The sequence below is a fragment of the Sander lucioperca genome, chromosome 13 (assembly GCF_008315115.2).
Source record: "Sander lucioperca isolate FBNREF2018 chromosome 13, SLUC_FBN_1.2, whole genome shotgun sequence".
Classification (NCBI taxonomy): Eukaryota; Metazoa; Chordata; class Actinopteri; order Perciformes; family Percidae; genus Sander; species Sander lucioperca.
In genome coordinates, this window is record NC_050185.1 from 14,053,661 (window position 1) to 14,066,824 (window position 13,164).

The 13,164-nt window shown below is 38.7% G+C and overlaps 1 protein-coding gene across 1 annotated transcript; it reads right to left on the reverse strand.

Annotated features, from left to right (window-relative positions):
- Positions 1 to 4,911: 4,911 nt before the first annotated feature.
- LOC116065032 (multidrug and toxin extrusion protein 1-like) lies at positions 4,912 to 11,979 on the reverse strand. Its single transcript, XM_031320478.2, has 17 exons — positions 11,840 to 11,979; positions 11,548 to 11,737; positions 10,389 to 10,490; positions 10,135 to 10,203; positions 9,837 to 9,985; positions 9,622 to 9,664; positions 9,434 to 9,478; positions 9,147 to 9,244; positions 8,837 to 8,934; positions 7,659 to 7,840; positions 7,329 to 7,437; positions 6,657 to 6,732; positions 6,320 to 6,389; positions 6,087 to 6,219; positions 5,898 to 5,992; positions 5,652 to 5,715; positions 4,912 to 5,552 (listed from the first exon to the last, which is right to left on the reverse strand). Exons 2-17 carry the CDS (start codon positions 11,734 to 11,736, stop codon positions 5,323 to 5,325), a joined length of 1,752 nt encoding a protein of 583 aa, XP_031176338.1. The 5' UTR covers position 11,737; positions 11,840 to 11,979; the 3' UTR covers positions 4,912 to 5,322.
- Between the last annotated feature and the right edge of the window lie 1,185 nt (positions 11,980 to 13,164).

Genomic DNA, 13,164 nt, shown 5'->3' on the forward strand with positions numbered 1-13,164 from the left:
ACTAGCTCCTGAAGATTAAAGTGGTTTTGTAACTGATTCCAAGTTGAGGGAGCAGCATCATACTTATACACCCTTCTCCCCAGTTTAGTAACGGACTTTAGGGACATTTGGAAAAAGTCCTGGGAGCGAAGACATTAACTTCCGTAACTTTTTTGAAGGATGTAGACCTGTAAGTTGTTGCTATTATTCATTTGGAGTCATGCTTGTGTCCACCTTGCAAATGTAAATCCAATATTCACTCTCTTTGAACTCTGCTCTCTGTCTTTACCAACTCCTAAGGGAAACACACTACTCTACTTAACTCTTGTTCTGGTGGCATATGTTGATTCTGAGTGGTATGTCACTGTCGGTTTTTGGTAACGTATGCTGCCTGCTGCAGTTCTTCCGGTTTCTGGTAGGCCTACTCATAAACAATATGTCACTTATGTTCTACTGTGAAATACCATTTCTCACCGGCATACCAATTTCTAATGACATATACTGCTGGTTATGGTATTCTGATGCTGTGCGCACGCGCACACACACACACACACACACACACACACACACACACACACACACACACACAAAGATAAATACATGTGAGAACCATAAAACTTTAATGTGTTTGATATTTTGTGAATCTGGACGCAAATCTTGCATTACACATAACTTGTCAGGTATTATCCCTTACCTAATATCTTTGCTACAGGAGTGCTTGCTGTGTTCCAGGGTATTGTCATCGCTGGCTGTAAGTCCGTGCTTGGCTACATATTTACCTCTGATGAGTGAGTTTTAAACCAACCCACGTTTATTCCTGCATCCTATAAAGGCAACTCTGTTTGTGATAATTTTCTTCTACTGTTTTCTACTGTTTGCAGAAAAATTGTGGAGATTGTCTCAGAGAACCTCACAGTCTACACATTTTTACAATTCTTTGATGCACTTCTGGTACGTTATTACAGAATAGAACTAATGTTCTTGTCTTGTTTATTGAGCTGTTGTGTTTAAGAAAACCGAAGAGTACCTGGTGTGTTACTACTGCATTGGTCTGCCAGTGGGATTAGCTCTGATGTTTGCTGCTAAGCTCAGAATATTAGGTAATGTTTCCATCCTGTTCTATCTCTGTGTGTTTTTGCAAACAAACTATAAAAATAAATACAGTGACCTTGTTATTCCTGTGATCTTACACCAACCTTTTTTGGCTCGGTATCCCAACATCTTATATTGGACTCTTTCTCTGTATCTGAGCCCTCCGCTCACAGCAGGGCCAACTTTACATTGAACTGGGCTAATGACTCCAGTCCTACACCACTGGCCCCCACCCCAAACCTCTGAGCTATCTGTGACCTCTGAATGTAGACGTCTAGTGGCTAAGAACAGTTCTCCCAAACTGACAATTTAGATCTAGAGTTATTTTTTTATTGGGCCCATAATATAATGTACTGCCATATGCTAGCCCTCCAATCAATAAGAACATTTAAAGTGTATAAGAATGAAACTAACCACAGAGAAGTCAAAATATATTATTTCATCTAAGACATTTGTCATAGTCTGTAATCTGAACTGCAAACTATATAGATTGAACTCTTATTCTATGGTTCTTCTTTGAAATATGCAGTTCAAGGGAAGGAATAGAAACTATGTTGCCAAGGATGCAAAAATGAAACCACCAATTATTAAGGTCCTGTTGTTCTTCACGTAACAGCATCCCACAGCTGCTGAACTGATGGGCAGAAAAACCCTACTCTTGGTCCTGCTAGGATGTAGATACATTAGTAAATAACTGCAAAGCTACTTTCACATGAGATAGCCTAATCAAAGAAAATGCCCTCTCTCAGACACACATTGTGTAATTAACCTGCACAAACAAAAGAAGCACCAAAACCAGATTTAAATGTCATCATATTCCTGTAAATAAATGCCACTTATTTACAGGTATCAGCAAATAAAAGTACCATGGTGAGGGGACTACTGAAGTGACCAGTTTTTATTTAAATTTGGAGCCAACACAGTTCTACTCTGTGATACGTGATTATATTATAATTTCACTTTTATTTTTAACATGTTAAGTGTACGCACTCTGTGATATGGAATATTGATTTGTGAAAGCAGGTGTAGCACTATGAGTTGGGAAAGGTACTACTCATACTGTTTCTATTGTTGCATCATATAGGAACTCAAAAGACTCAGGAAAGGATTAGCTATTAAATGTGATGGAAACCTGCCTTGTTTAATAACTGATTATATGATAAAACATATTATCTATACAAAGACAAAGCATTTGTAGTTGTGCATATTTGATTTAAAGTTGCCAAAAGTGATTAAAGATTTCCCCAAAAATGTAAAAGTAGTTCTGGACTGTTTCACTAAAATAATATGCAATATCGCTAACTACAGCCATAATTTAACTGACTTACAGGTAAGTTATTGTGCTGCATGGTTCCACAACCAAGAAGTTAATATGAGATTCCTTAAGCAACTATCACAAATTCTACTCTAATGATACTGACAGCAAATCTTTACGCATGTCACTTGTTAATGATGCCACAGCATGTTACTGATTGCAGTCTCTGGAGGTGTGCGGGCCAAGATTACAGTCGCTGTGAGGAGCCTGTGACAATGTTACAGCTGATGAGCAAGACTAAGCTCAGACGACGATGTAACAATGTATAAATCAAGCCTGATTTACATGTTGAGTAACGATAAATTAATATGCATGTTTTTTATGGGACTGTTGAAAACTTCAATCTGTTGCAAGTCGGTGCTGATTTCCGTTTGGAGAGTGCAGTGGCTTGTGGGTGCAATGGCTTCGTATAGGCCAGAGTGCAGACTTTTGTTGAAACCTCTTATGTGAGAGCACTTTTGAAGTTATCACCTATGACCACCAAAATATGCAGTGGTTAATCTGTACCAAAAACATGCCTTCAGAAGGGCCTGACTATGTGGCCTAAATATAAATACAAATGGACTGCATAATTATTCTTTAACAAGTTATGTGTAATTTGATTAGTCCATATATTGATAGACTAACCAATTGCTTTTTGTAGCCTCATATTTACCATACAGACTTGAGAGTCTCCATGCCAGAAAAGCAAATAAGCGTATTTCCCAAAATGATAATTCTGTTTAGGGCTGCTTGATGTGAGAACATGGCAGCTGTTGGTTAGCATTTAGTCTATATATATCACCTTCCACTTCCAGGATTGCTCTGTTCCACCGTATGTCCTTCTTTTTGGCCGGATGTCCATTACCTTACACTTTCTTTGTGTTGGAATTTTAAACTCCGGTCGATTTATGAGGACAATGGTTAACTGCTCCTCAGATCTCTGCAGGGTAAATCGAGACAGCTAGCTAGACTATCTGTCCAATCTGTGTTTTCTGTTGCACGTCTAAAACAACTTTTAAATGTACACATGTTCCACCAAAACAAGTTCCTTCCCGAGGCTATTTTGCAGTGGCACTGTGGCTCCTTGCAGCACTTAGTGCCGCCCAAGACGATTGTGATTGGTTTAAAGAAATGCTAATAAACCAGAGCACATTTTTCCCCCATTCCGGAATGCTGTGTGGACTAGCCAGATCTTCCTCCGCAGCGCTGTAGTGGAAGGCCTGGCAAAGCGAGACATTGGACAACATATATCAGCTTAATCAGTAAGCTGTAGAGGTGCTGATAGGTGCATTTTGTTTCCTGTTTCTAGTGTTTGTGCAAAGCTGACTGGCTTCAGGCTGTAGACCAATATTTCACAGACAGACATTTCAATCAGGAGAGACTTTACTAAGAGTGAACAATCATTCAAGTGCATTATAAAAAGATCTTGAGAACAGTCTTTGACAATTAGACCCTATGGTGTCTTGGTATATAAGGGGGGGTAGTGATGCCGTGATTAGTTCAGGATATTCCCCCCTGGGGTCTAGACACTGACGGTGGTGGTGAAGAGAGTTGCTGAAGACCTGGATGCTGGAATGTGGAGCTGGACTGGGCACTGATATGATGAAGACTGGAGGTGAAGGTATGGGATAAATCTGTGAAATGACAACTGACAGCAGTAGAAAGGGAAACAGATTTTAAAGTTTGACAGCAAGGATATGATTGGCTAAGTGAGAGATCATGGCAAGACCTGGTTGAGCTACTTTGAGTGAGCGCCCAAAGAGAAGAGAAGCCGGAGAGAGATGAGAATGAGTGAGTGAATAAAGGAAGTCTTCCTGATTGAACTTTCGCTAAGCTTCATGAGTGGTATCTATCTTCTCTTACAACTCGAATAAGAAGTATATTTTCCAAAATGTTGAGCTAATTGCTTTCATAGGATCTGTGGAGAAACACCATACCTGTATATATTTCTGACAATCACACATGGTTAATGTTTGCTGTTAGCAGGGTGAATTCTTTATTTGTGAGCTTATAACTGTGGATATGTCTGTTTGATATGTCTTCATCCAGCCAGCACGTTGCAGTGTGACCATACAGACCTTTCATTATCATCAAATTTGGCTACACAGATCAAAGGAAAGAAAAAATAAACTAAAGAAAAAGACCAGCTTTTCTGTCTTTGATGATGAAAGCACACATCCACAGATGCGCTGTAGCCTAAATATAGCATTTAATCATGCTCTTTCTAATTGTGGCATCCATTCAGACTATATATTTCATAATGAAAACATATTTCCTCAGTGTCTTGACTGGAACCTATCTTACACAGCATGTTTCTATATGAAGAGACATCCCTATACAGTATTTCTCCAGTTCAGCTTTTCATTGGCTGCCTCATTAAAGTCATGCTTCCTATAAGTTTACATGACTAATGTAAGTACTGCCAGAGTGACTGGGTTTGAACTATAAATAAGATTAGAACAAGAAATACTAACTTTAGTACTAAGTACCAAAAATAGGTTTTTCATTAAAGACAAACCCTTCAGTATGAAGTAATGACAATTCAACAGCTTTTCAAGTTTTCAAAATGATGAAATAATTTCACTTTTTTAATATAGTTATGGAACATTTTTACTTGTGTAACATGTATCACTGTAATATTTTCCCATCATTAGGGTCAATAACTGGTCAGAGGTTTTGTAAAAGTGTGAGTATGGAATGGAAATGTGTCATTACAAATTGCTTCAGATGGTATGATGGAAGCTGCCTTCACTCTATCATGCTAATCACTTAATCTTGTAACACCCAAAGACATATTGTTGTCTATATAATTTTGTTGTCAATTGTAGGTGTCTGTTTTTTTCTACATGGAATGCGTTATTGCTAAACATGAAGATGCATCTGTACTCTGGAATGCAGACTCACAGAGCTGTGTTTCGTGCTGCACACATGAGGTCTAATAATGGTCACTCGTCTCATTCTAGCAGTCTGATGAGCAGCTCACTGATGAAGACTCCAGCAGCGAGGATGATGACCATGAGCAGCACAGCAAGGCCCCGTCGTACCACCAGCTGCCTGACTGACAGAACCACGTCATCTGATGTCTGCTGACCTGCATCGAGCACTTCCAGGTTCCCCTCCATTGGACTCAAAGAACTGGATATACTGGCCACAATGTGGACCTGTTTCTCACCAGAATCCAGGGCTGTGAGAGGTTTTAATACATCACTAGCATTAGTTGTGCAATAGTTCTCAGAAAAAAAGATGTCCATATGTAGCTGTAGGTAAAATAACTTGTGTTTACCTTTGTTTTCTATCCCAAAGATCTCGTTCCTCTCTGTAATGTGGACTCCTGCTCTTATCTGCGCCTATTTAGAGATATTTAAAACAACTATATTACATATTTCATATTTAAAAAACGCTGAAAAACAGGCTTCAACATTAGAATCACATGCTGTCCACATTGTTAATTATGCACAGTTTTATATACAATGGCAAGGGCACTGTATTAATTGAATTATTTTTGTCCTGTGACACAGGTGTCACTCACCTCTTCAGTGACTTTTGTCCAGTTTAGTTTACACAGGAAAACTATAAAAAATGTGGACTGTACCAAAACACAAATGAAAAACCCTGACCACAACCCTGCAACAGAAATGGAAAGAGGGCAGATTATTAGTTTGAATGGAAATATGATTCAATTTTTACTTACTGTATAAATAATTGTATCTGTCCTCACCTACAATGCCCATTTTGACAGGGAACATCAAAGACACTCCAATGGGGAACCCAATGAAGTAGAAACCCACCAAGCTGCACACAGCACCAACCATTGGCTTCCCTGCCCCCCTGACAATACCTCCGGTCACAGCCTGTGCAGGTAAAACAAAGAGAAATCTGACATCTGTGACAACACGTCAGGTTTATTTTGCTCAGCAGAGAGCTAAAGTGATTTGTATGGCAAAGGCTCACCGCAATGGCCTCAGCGACATGGAGGAAACAGTAAATCTTCATGACATCAGCCACCCTCTGAATAATGTCTCTAAAAGCAAAATGCAAATACAGACCTGAGAATAAAATTGCAAAAAAAATGGTGAGTGCAAAGTTGATGTTTCTGCTTAGATGAAATAGCTGCACCATGTCTCAGGTTATGACAAATCAACAAGTCCAAGCTTACCTTGCTGTCAAGGGTCAGCATCCTCTGAAGTTAATACATGAAGAATTTCACTTTAACATTATAGGAGCTCTCTGTGTGAGGGTCTGTCGTTAGTTATTGTTTAAGGTAAGAAAATACAAAATCTGTACTCACTTCTCTGTGGTGAAAATGTATCCAACCACATCCTTAGACACACCAAGACAAACTCCGATGAAACATGAGACAATAACTGGATTGGGCATAAGAATGACAGCACATTATTAGACAAGGGTGGGAAATATATAAAACCAAATTTGTGTTTATGTGGATTAGCATATATTTTAAATCAACAAGTGACAGAGAGAGTAGAGGACCCAACAGAAAGCATTTTGGTGTCAGATTTAAATGCAAAAAACATGGCACATGGCTTTGAAAAAATATCCTAACTGCTTGTCCTAGCTTAACTTAAGTTTCAAAGATAGGAAAAATCATATCTTCCCATTACAGAAGCACTAACTAAACTCATGCCTGTGTCCTACATCTCAGACCTGCTGTAACCTATCTTTTTTAGGATTCCTAACTTGGGAAATACCTAAGTTAGGATGGTTCTGTAATAGCTTAGTTCCTATCCTAAGATAAAGTAGGATTTGTTCCTAAATGAAGTTAGAAAGCATGTTTCTGTAATACCAATAATCCTAAAAGATAGGATTTCAGACTTAAGAAGTTCTGTAATGAGGCCTGATAGAAACAGATCCATGGAGCTTTCCTCTGTAACAAAATTCCACACCACCTCCCGTATCGATAAACTGTGCAGGAGATTTGTCAGGCTACATATTTGATTCATACATGCACAGATGAGGGAGACCTTGCTGGATAGCTTGGCTTGCTCTGTGTTCCCAGCACCAAGAGCATTTCCAACCCGAACACTGGCAGCCACAGAGCAACCCATTGGAAACTGTGGTAGACAGGATGAATGGAAAATGGAAACAATCATTTCATAGCTAAATATAGTAATACACCAAGATTCTTAAGTGTAGTCCTAAGCATCAAAATCATTCAGGTATCTGCACAAATATGACATTAGTATACATTTTGTTAGATAATTCATCAATCCAAAACATACCAGATAAAGATAGTTATCCTAACTATAAGAAAAAAGCATTGTAAGGCAGTTACCATGTAAGCGATAACAGCCAGTTCATAAGCTATAGACTGAGCTCCCAACTCGACCTCACTGATGATGCCTGCCAGGAACCCTGAGATCTCAAACAGCCACCACTCCAGACAGTGCATCAGCATGCTGGGGATGGCCAGGAGGAGGAAAGGACCCCACTCCTGCAGGCAGTCCTTTGACCAGCCTTGGAGATAATAGGAGGTACAATGGATTTAGTGAAATGTATTTATACCTTTAAGACAGCCATGTTATACTGAAAACACTGACCACCAGTGAGAGTTCTTTATTGTCATGTGTACAATGCAGAACTGAGCCAAAACTCATCCATTAGTGTGATTTGTGAACATTGCATGAAAGATTAAACAAGAGTCTACAGACATGCTAGCAGCTCTGTGGGGCTGTTCTAAGGCACAATGGCGATTTGAGCTAAATGCTAATGTCAGCATGCTAACACACCCACAATGACTTTTAACATGCTGATGTATAGCCATAGTTGTTAATAGCAGGTTTTGTTTAACATGTTTACTACCTCAGTTTAGCGTGTTAGTATGTTAACGTAAGCTTATTAGCACTAGTACAGTTGATAGGAGTGTAATTACGTTTCTTAAAACACTTGATATCAATGTAAGTGTGAATCCAGATGACAGAAAATGTTTGATAAGCACTTTGTTTAACTGATGCCAAAACTGTACTGCTTTACTTTCTAGGTCTGTAATTCTTAATAATTTTCTATGAAGTTACCTAGAAAGAACTATGTAATGGGGCACTAATTATAGATAAAATAGAGATCTTGTTGAATTTGTTCATGTCCAATTAATTAATTACAATTAATTGTAAAGCTACGGTAGAGTCTTTTTCTAAGTGCACAGCAGGTCAACATCTAAAAGTGTGAAATGTAGCTGCTAGGCAACCAAACAATTCAACAGACGTAGAGAGTAACATTTATAATAATAAATAAAATATATATCTAGACTTACTTTTATGAAAAATTTACATTTAAATGGAGTTTTCATTCAAAGGACATCTGACCGAGCTAACCAAAGTAATAAATAGTCTCTTTGTTTCTATTTTCCTGATAATTAGCACCATATTACAAACTTTGTCCGAGAAATCTTCCAAGAAATCACAAGAAGGTCAAATGAAAAGTTATGCCTACAGTAGCTTTATCCACTATACTTACCATCCCATGTAGCTTTGTGCAGTCCCCTGGAGCAGATGTACACAAATAAAAACACAGCCAAAGCATACTGTGAGATGGTATTGGCAGCTGCAGATCCACTTTAGTGGCGTCCAGACGATTAAACAACACCCAAAAAGGTAGAAAAACAAAGCATGTAGTCATTGTCAGTCACTCATACAAAGAAGTCCTCAAATAAAGCCTCCAGCATGCTATGTTCTTACTCTGACTGATACTCTAGACTGGTTTTTAATATTAAAGATTATGACTCAGTTAAGGAGTACACTATTGTGGGTATGGTGGGTGTACTCACGCGACCCCCAGATCCAGACGGTTGAGGAAGATGTAGTTTATTATTAGATTTAAAACGTTCCCCATGGCTCCAGATATCACCTGGGGCCACATGATGCCCTGTGAGCCAAAGCAAGCTGTTAAAAAAAACTTGCTGTGTTCAACACATCAGTGCAGCTGCTCACAGTACACACAGCTACTTTCTCACAGTACACGCTCCTTTCTAGCACACAAAATGTTCTTGTTACGGACAAACTTTCGGTCCTTTTTTTGTTTCACACCAGTGGTCTTGCAGATCATTAAACACACCTGATTCTGAAGATACTTCCCCTGCAGCTGGTACATGAAGGCAGCCTGAAAAATCCAGCATGGAGTTGAATGGATGAATGGGGTTAATTGGATCAATAATGCAACACAAAAACAATTCAATACAGCATATATGGATGGAGATACAACAAAAACATGTTATAAAAAACTGTTGAGGAGGTTGAACTCACTGGCAGAGCTGGCATAAAAATCTTCGCATACAGCTGGGAAAGTCTTATGGCAGAAAGACAAAAAGGGAAAATGATAACACAACACATCATATATATATCGAGTTATATATATATATATATATATATATATAAAAAAAACTCGATTCACGAGAAATAAGTGTATATGTAGCAATTGATATCAGTTTGTACTATTGTATGGCTGTGATGCACTGCACCTGGCGACCTCTGCGCTCTGCCTGACAGCCAGCAGAATAGGCTGAGTGTTAATGAGGACGGCCCAGCAGGGGAAACAGGCTAAGAGCAAAATCAAAACTCCCCTTTGGAGTATCACTCCTACACGCTTTAGGTTGCCACTCCCATAAGTCTGAAAAACAGGAAAATAAAACAAGACTCGCTCAGGTGGAAGAAAAAGGGCAATTTGACACAGGAAAACAACTCTGGAAGAGCATACTGTGAACACAGCAGTAACTGGTCAGGACTGACCTGGTTGTATAAATAAGATGAATTGAATACCTGAGATATGAGAGTATCACATGTTGATGCCAAACCAGAGCCAATGGAAATACCTGTGACATTTATTACCTATATTGAAATGAGATATCATTAGACAACAGTCCAGAAAGAAAAGCAAAACAGATTCATGCTTGGATAGATAAATGTCTGAATAAAATAAATTCAAAAGCAACGCTATGAAAGAGAATGAGCAGTGATGCCTGAGAGCAGAATGCCAACAAAAACAGAAACTAAACTGCACCGAGATCACTCACGGCTATCGCTAACGCCACCCCCGCCAGCTCTGTTTTCCCCAGGTGACCGCAGAACACCATGCTGACGAAGCCGATCAGGAAGCTCATCATCTGTGAAATCAACTGAAAAACAAAGTCACGCTCCCTCGTTTTCATAAATACAAAAAGATAAGTGAACTTTACCAAACTTGAATGAAACAGTAAACTCCACATGCAGCACATACAGTAGCTGAGTTATTATTTGTATAAAAAAACATGTTTCAAAAGGCATTGAAGTAAAAGAAAGTTCTTATTTGCTCTGGCAGCTGGCATGTGTTATGCTTTGGTTTTTGCAGCTCCTTTTGTATTTCTAAAGATCTTTACTACTTCTCTTTTCTTTTTTAGAAAATAGTTCTAGTGATTGCTGGTGCAGGTTTTTGACAGCCTTTGGCATCATAAGGATGTCCTCATCTATGAAGTTCTGGCTTTGTGCGCTGAATGGGAGTCAGAGAAAAGTGAAAACTATTTTTCTCCTCACAAAGTTATAATTTTCTGTTCAGATTTATATGCTATATTGAAAATATTGTTCTAAAATATCTCTGATCTACTCTATCAAGCATGTTTAAAGTATATACATTTGAGTTGATATATACTGTATAAGAAAGGTATTTAAGGCTTACTTTTGAACATCTTCAAGTGCTAATTTAGTACAACCAACATATCACACTGTATTTGTCTGATACTCAAGATAGTGATGCCTCTAAGGCATTTATTTAGGTCAGTGAGAGGGTGTATTCTCTTTTCTGTAAACTACTGACACACTTTTATCACTACCAGGCAATTCTTTTTCTAATTATTCCCAATGGTTTGGAGTTATTACCCTGTTAATTACTGTTATAATGGAGCAGGTGGCAAATTGAAAATGATTACTGGTACACCACAACGCTCATTTTTCAAACTAAAGGCAACACAGACATATTCACTTTTAGCATTGTAATAAGTGACCAACACTGCAAACTACTCTAAATAATAGCAGCTTTTAAAAATGTACAATCCCAACAGCCTCAACAAGACAGATGTTCCTGTATCTAATATGATTCACACAATTATTCTGAATGTTGTTGCAGACTTAGTAACTTTAGCTCTGAAAATGTTTAGTCTGGAGGAGTTTATAATTCAACTCTTGTAAACACAATCTTACCACGGGTCCCGCCAGTTTTAAAAACTGAACACTTTCATTCTTGTAGTCCACAGGTAACCAGAGCTTGAGTCTTTTCATGCAGGATCCGCAGCATGAGTCAACACTGCGAGTAGCAGCAGAAGGTGATTCGTCTGTTTTGGACTGTCCATTTACTCCTCTACATGTGTTTTTTGTAGCTAAATCTTCCATACTGAAATTAGATTTGGCAGAAAACAGAACTCAATACCAACTGAATGGTCGTACAGTAAGTCCCCTCAGACAAGAAGGCTGGGAGTAATCAATAACCAATTACCTGGGTAATAATCAATAACCAAGGCAATGTCCGCCCACCTTACTCTCTACTGTCTGTGAGAGTGGGTAAATACAGTATGCTGGGGCATTGCTACAAGTCAGATCTCTCCACCCCCTACCTGCCAACAAGCTGTGCACTCCCCTTAAAAACGGTGCCAAAATGAAGCTGGTAGTTTTTCTCTCAGCTGCTCTGCAGCATCACAGATCTTTAATGTTTCACCAAAGTCCAAAGGAATGAAATGTTTTGGTCATGCCTATTATTTAACACACTGTATGAGTTACAGGGCTTTCACCCTACTTAAACGTGTCCTTAACAGGATATTGACAGGAGGTGGAAGTTGTGACGCAGACAGTTTTACTGTGGAGAATAAGGTAGAAAAAGTTAAAGATGACTTTAACAGTACAGGTAAATGACACATTATATTTGCTGCTAGATATGTAATGAGGGGTTAAAATGATACTGTCACTGGTCATAGAGGCTTAGTCTGCTGTGGTATCTGTAGAGTCGGGTGATAAGTGATAAGTCGGTTGTCACGTAGTCATCTGACCCCTTGTAAATGTAAAAATGTAAACAGCTTTAAAGGGGCTATATATAGTGTGAACTAATAATTTCAAACTAACAATGTGTCAATTAACAATGTGAGAACAATGTTACAATGTGAAAGGGATCGCTTTTGATTATCACTAATTAAAAACCAACGGATAATTATCACCTGAACCTGCAGCTCCCTTAGGCTTTACAGAGCTTTACAGCGAGTTTCAGCTCATTGTTTAGCTGCCCGGGCCGCAACTTTGATTCACTCTCGCCGCTCTCATAGTGTCTTTTTTGTCCGCACAAGGCAGCTGTTTTCAGCAAAAAAGCTAAAAACCCACTGTATGCTAACTGCTCAGCACCAACGAGCAGACAGACACAGTTAGCAACTATAGCTGGTGAACACCGGGGACCATTTAGCAGCTAAAGAGCCAAATGTTTCCCTCAGGAGTTGGTAGAGACATAAAACGAAGCTAAAATAGTAAATATTTGCCGGGTGGTCAGAAACACGACTTCACATGAATGATAATGTCGCCCCATAACTGCGGGGTATGTAAATAAGCAACTGTTTGTTAACAAGTTCGCCATATCAACTTAAAAGGTGGTATGTCAATGTTGTGTTCACAGCTTGTTTCCGCTACCCCCAAAAGAAGAAGAAGAAGAAATCAGCTATTGCAGAATTAAGTAAAATCACAATTCACGGCTATTGATGGTATTTCATATAACATATAAATACATATTAATATTGAATAACATATTCAATTGCATGTAATTGAGTTGAAACAATTGGTTAA

Bases quoted from the DNA above. Each gene is read 5' to 3' on its own strand.
- LOC116065032 (XM_031320478.2), bottom strand. From the start codon at position 11,736: ATGGAAGATTTAGCTACAAAAAACACATGTAGAGGAGTAAATGGACAG. The intron at 8,935-9,146 runs GTGAGTACACCC...ACGCCACTAAAG, and splicing joins CGTCTGGATCTGGGGGTCGC to TGGATCTGCAGCTGCCAATA. The intron at 6,220-6,319 runs GTGAGCCTTTGC...TTACCTGCACAG, and splicing joins ATGTCGCTGAGGCCATTGCG to GCTGTGACCGGAGGTATTGT.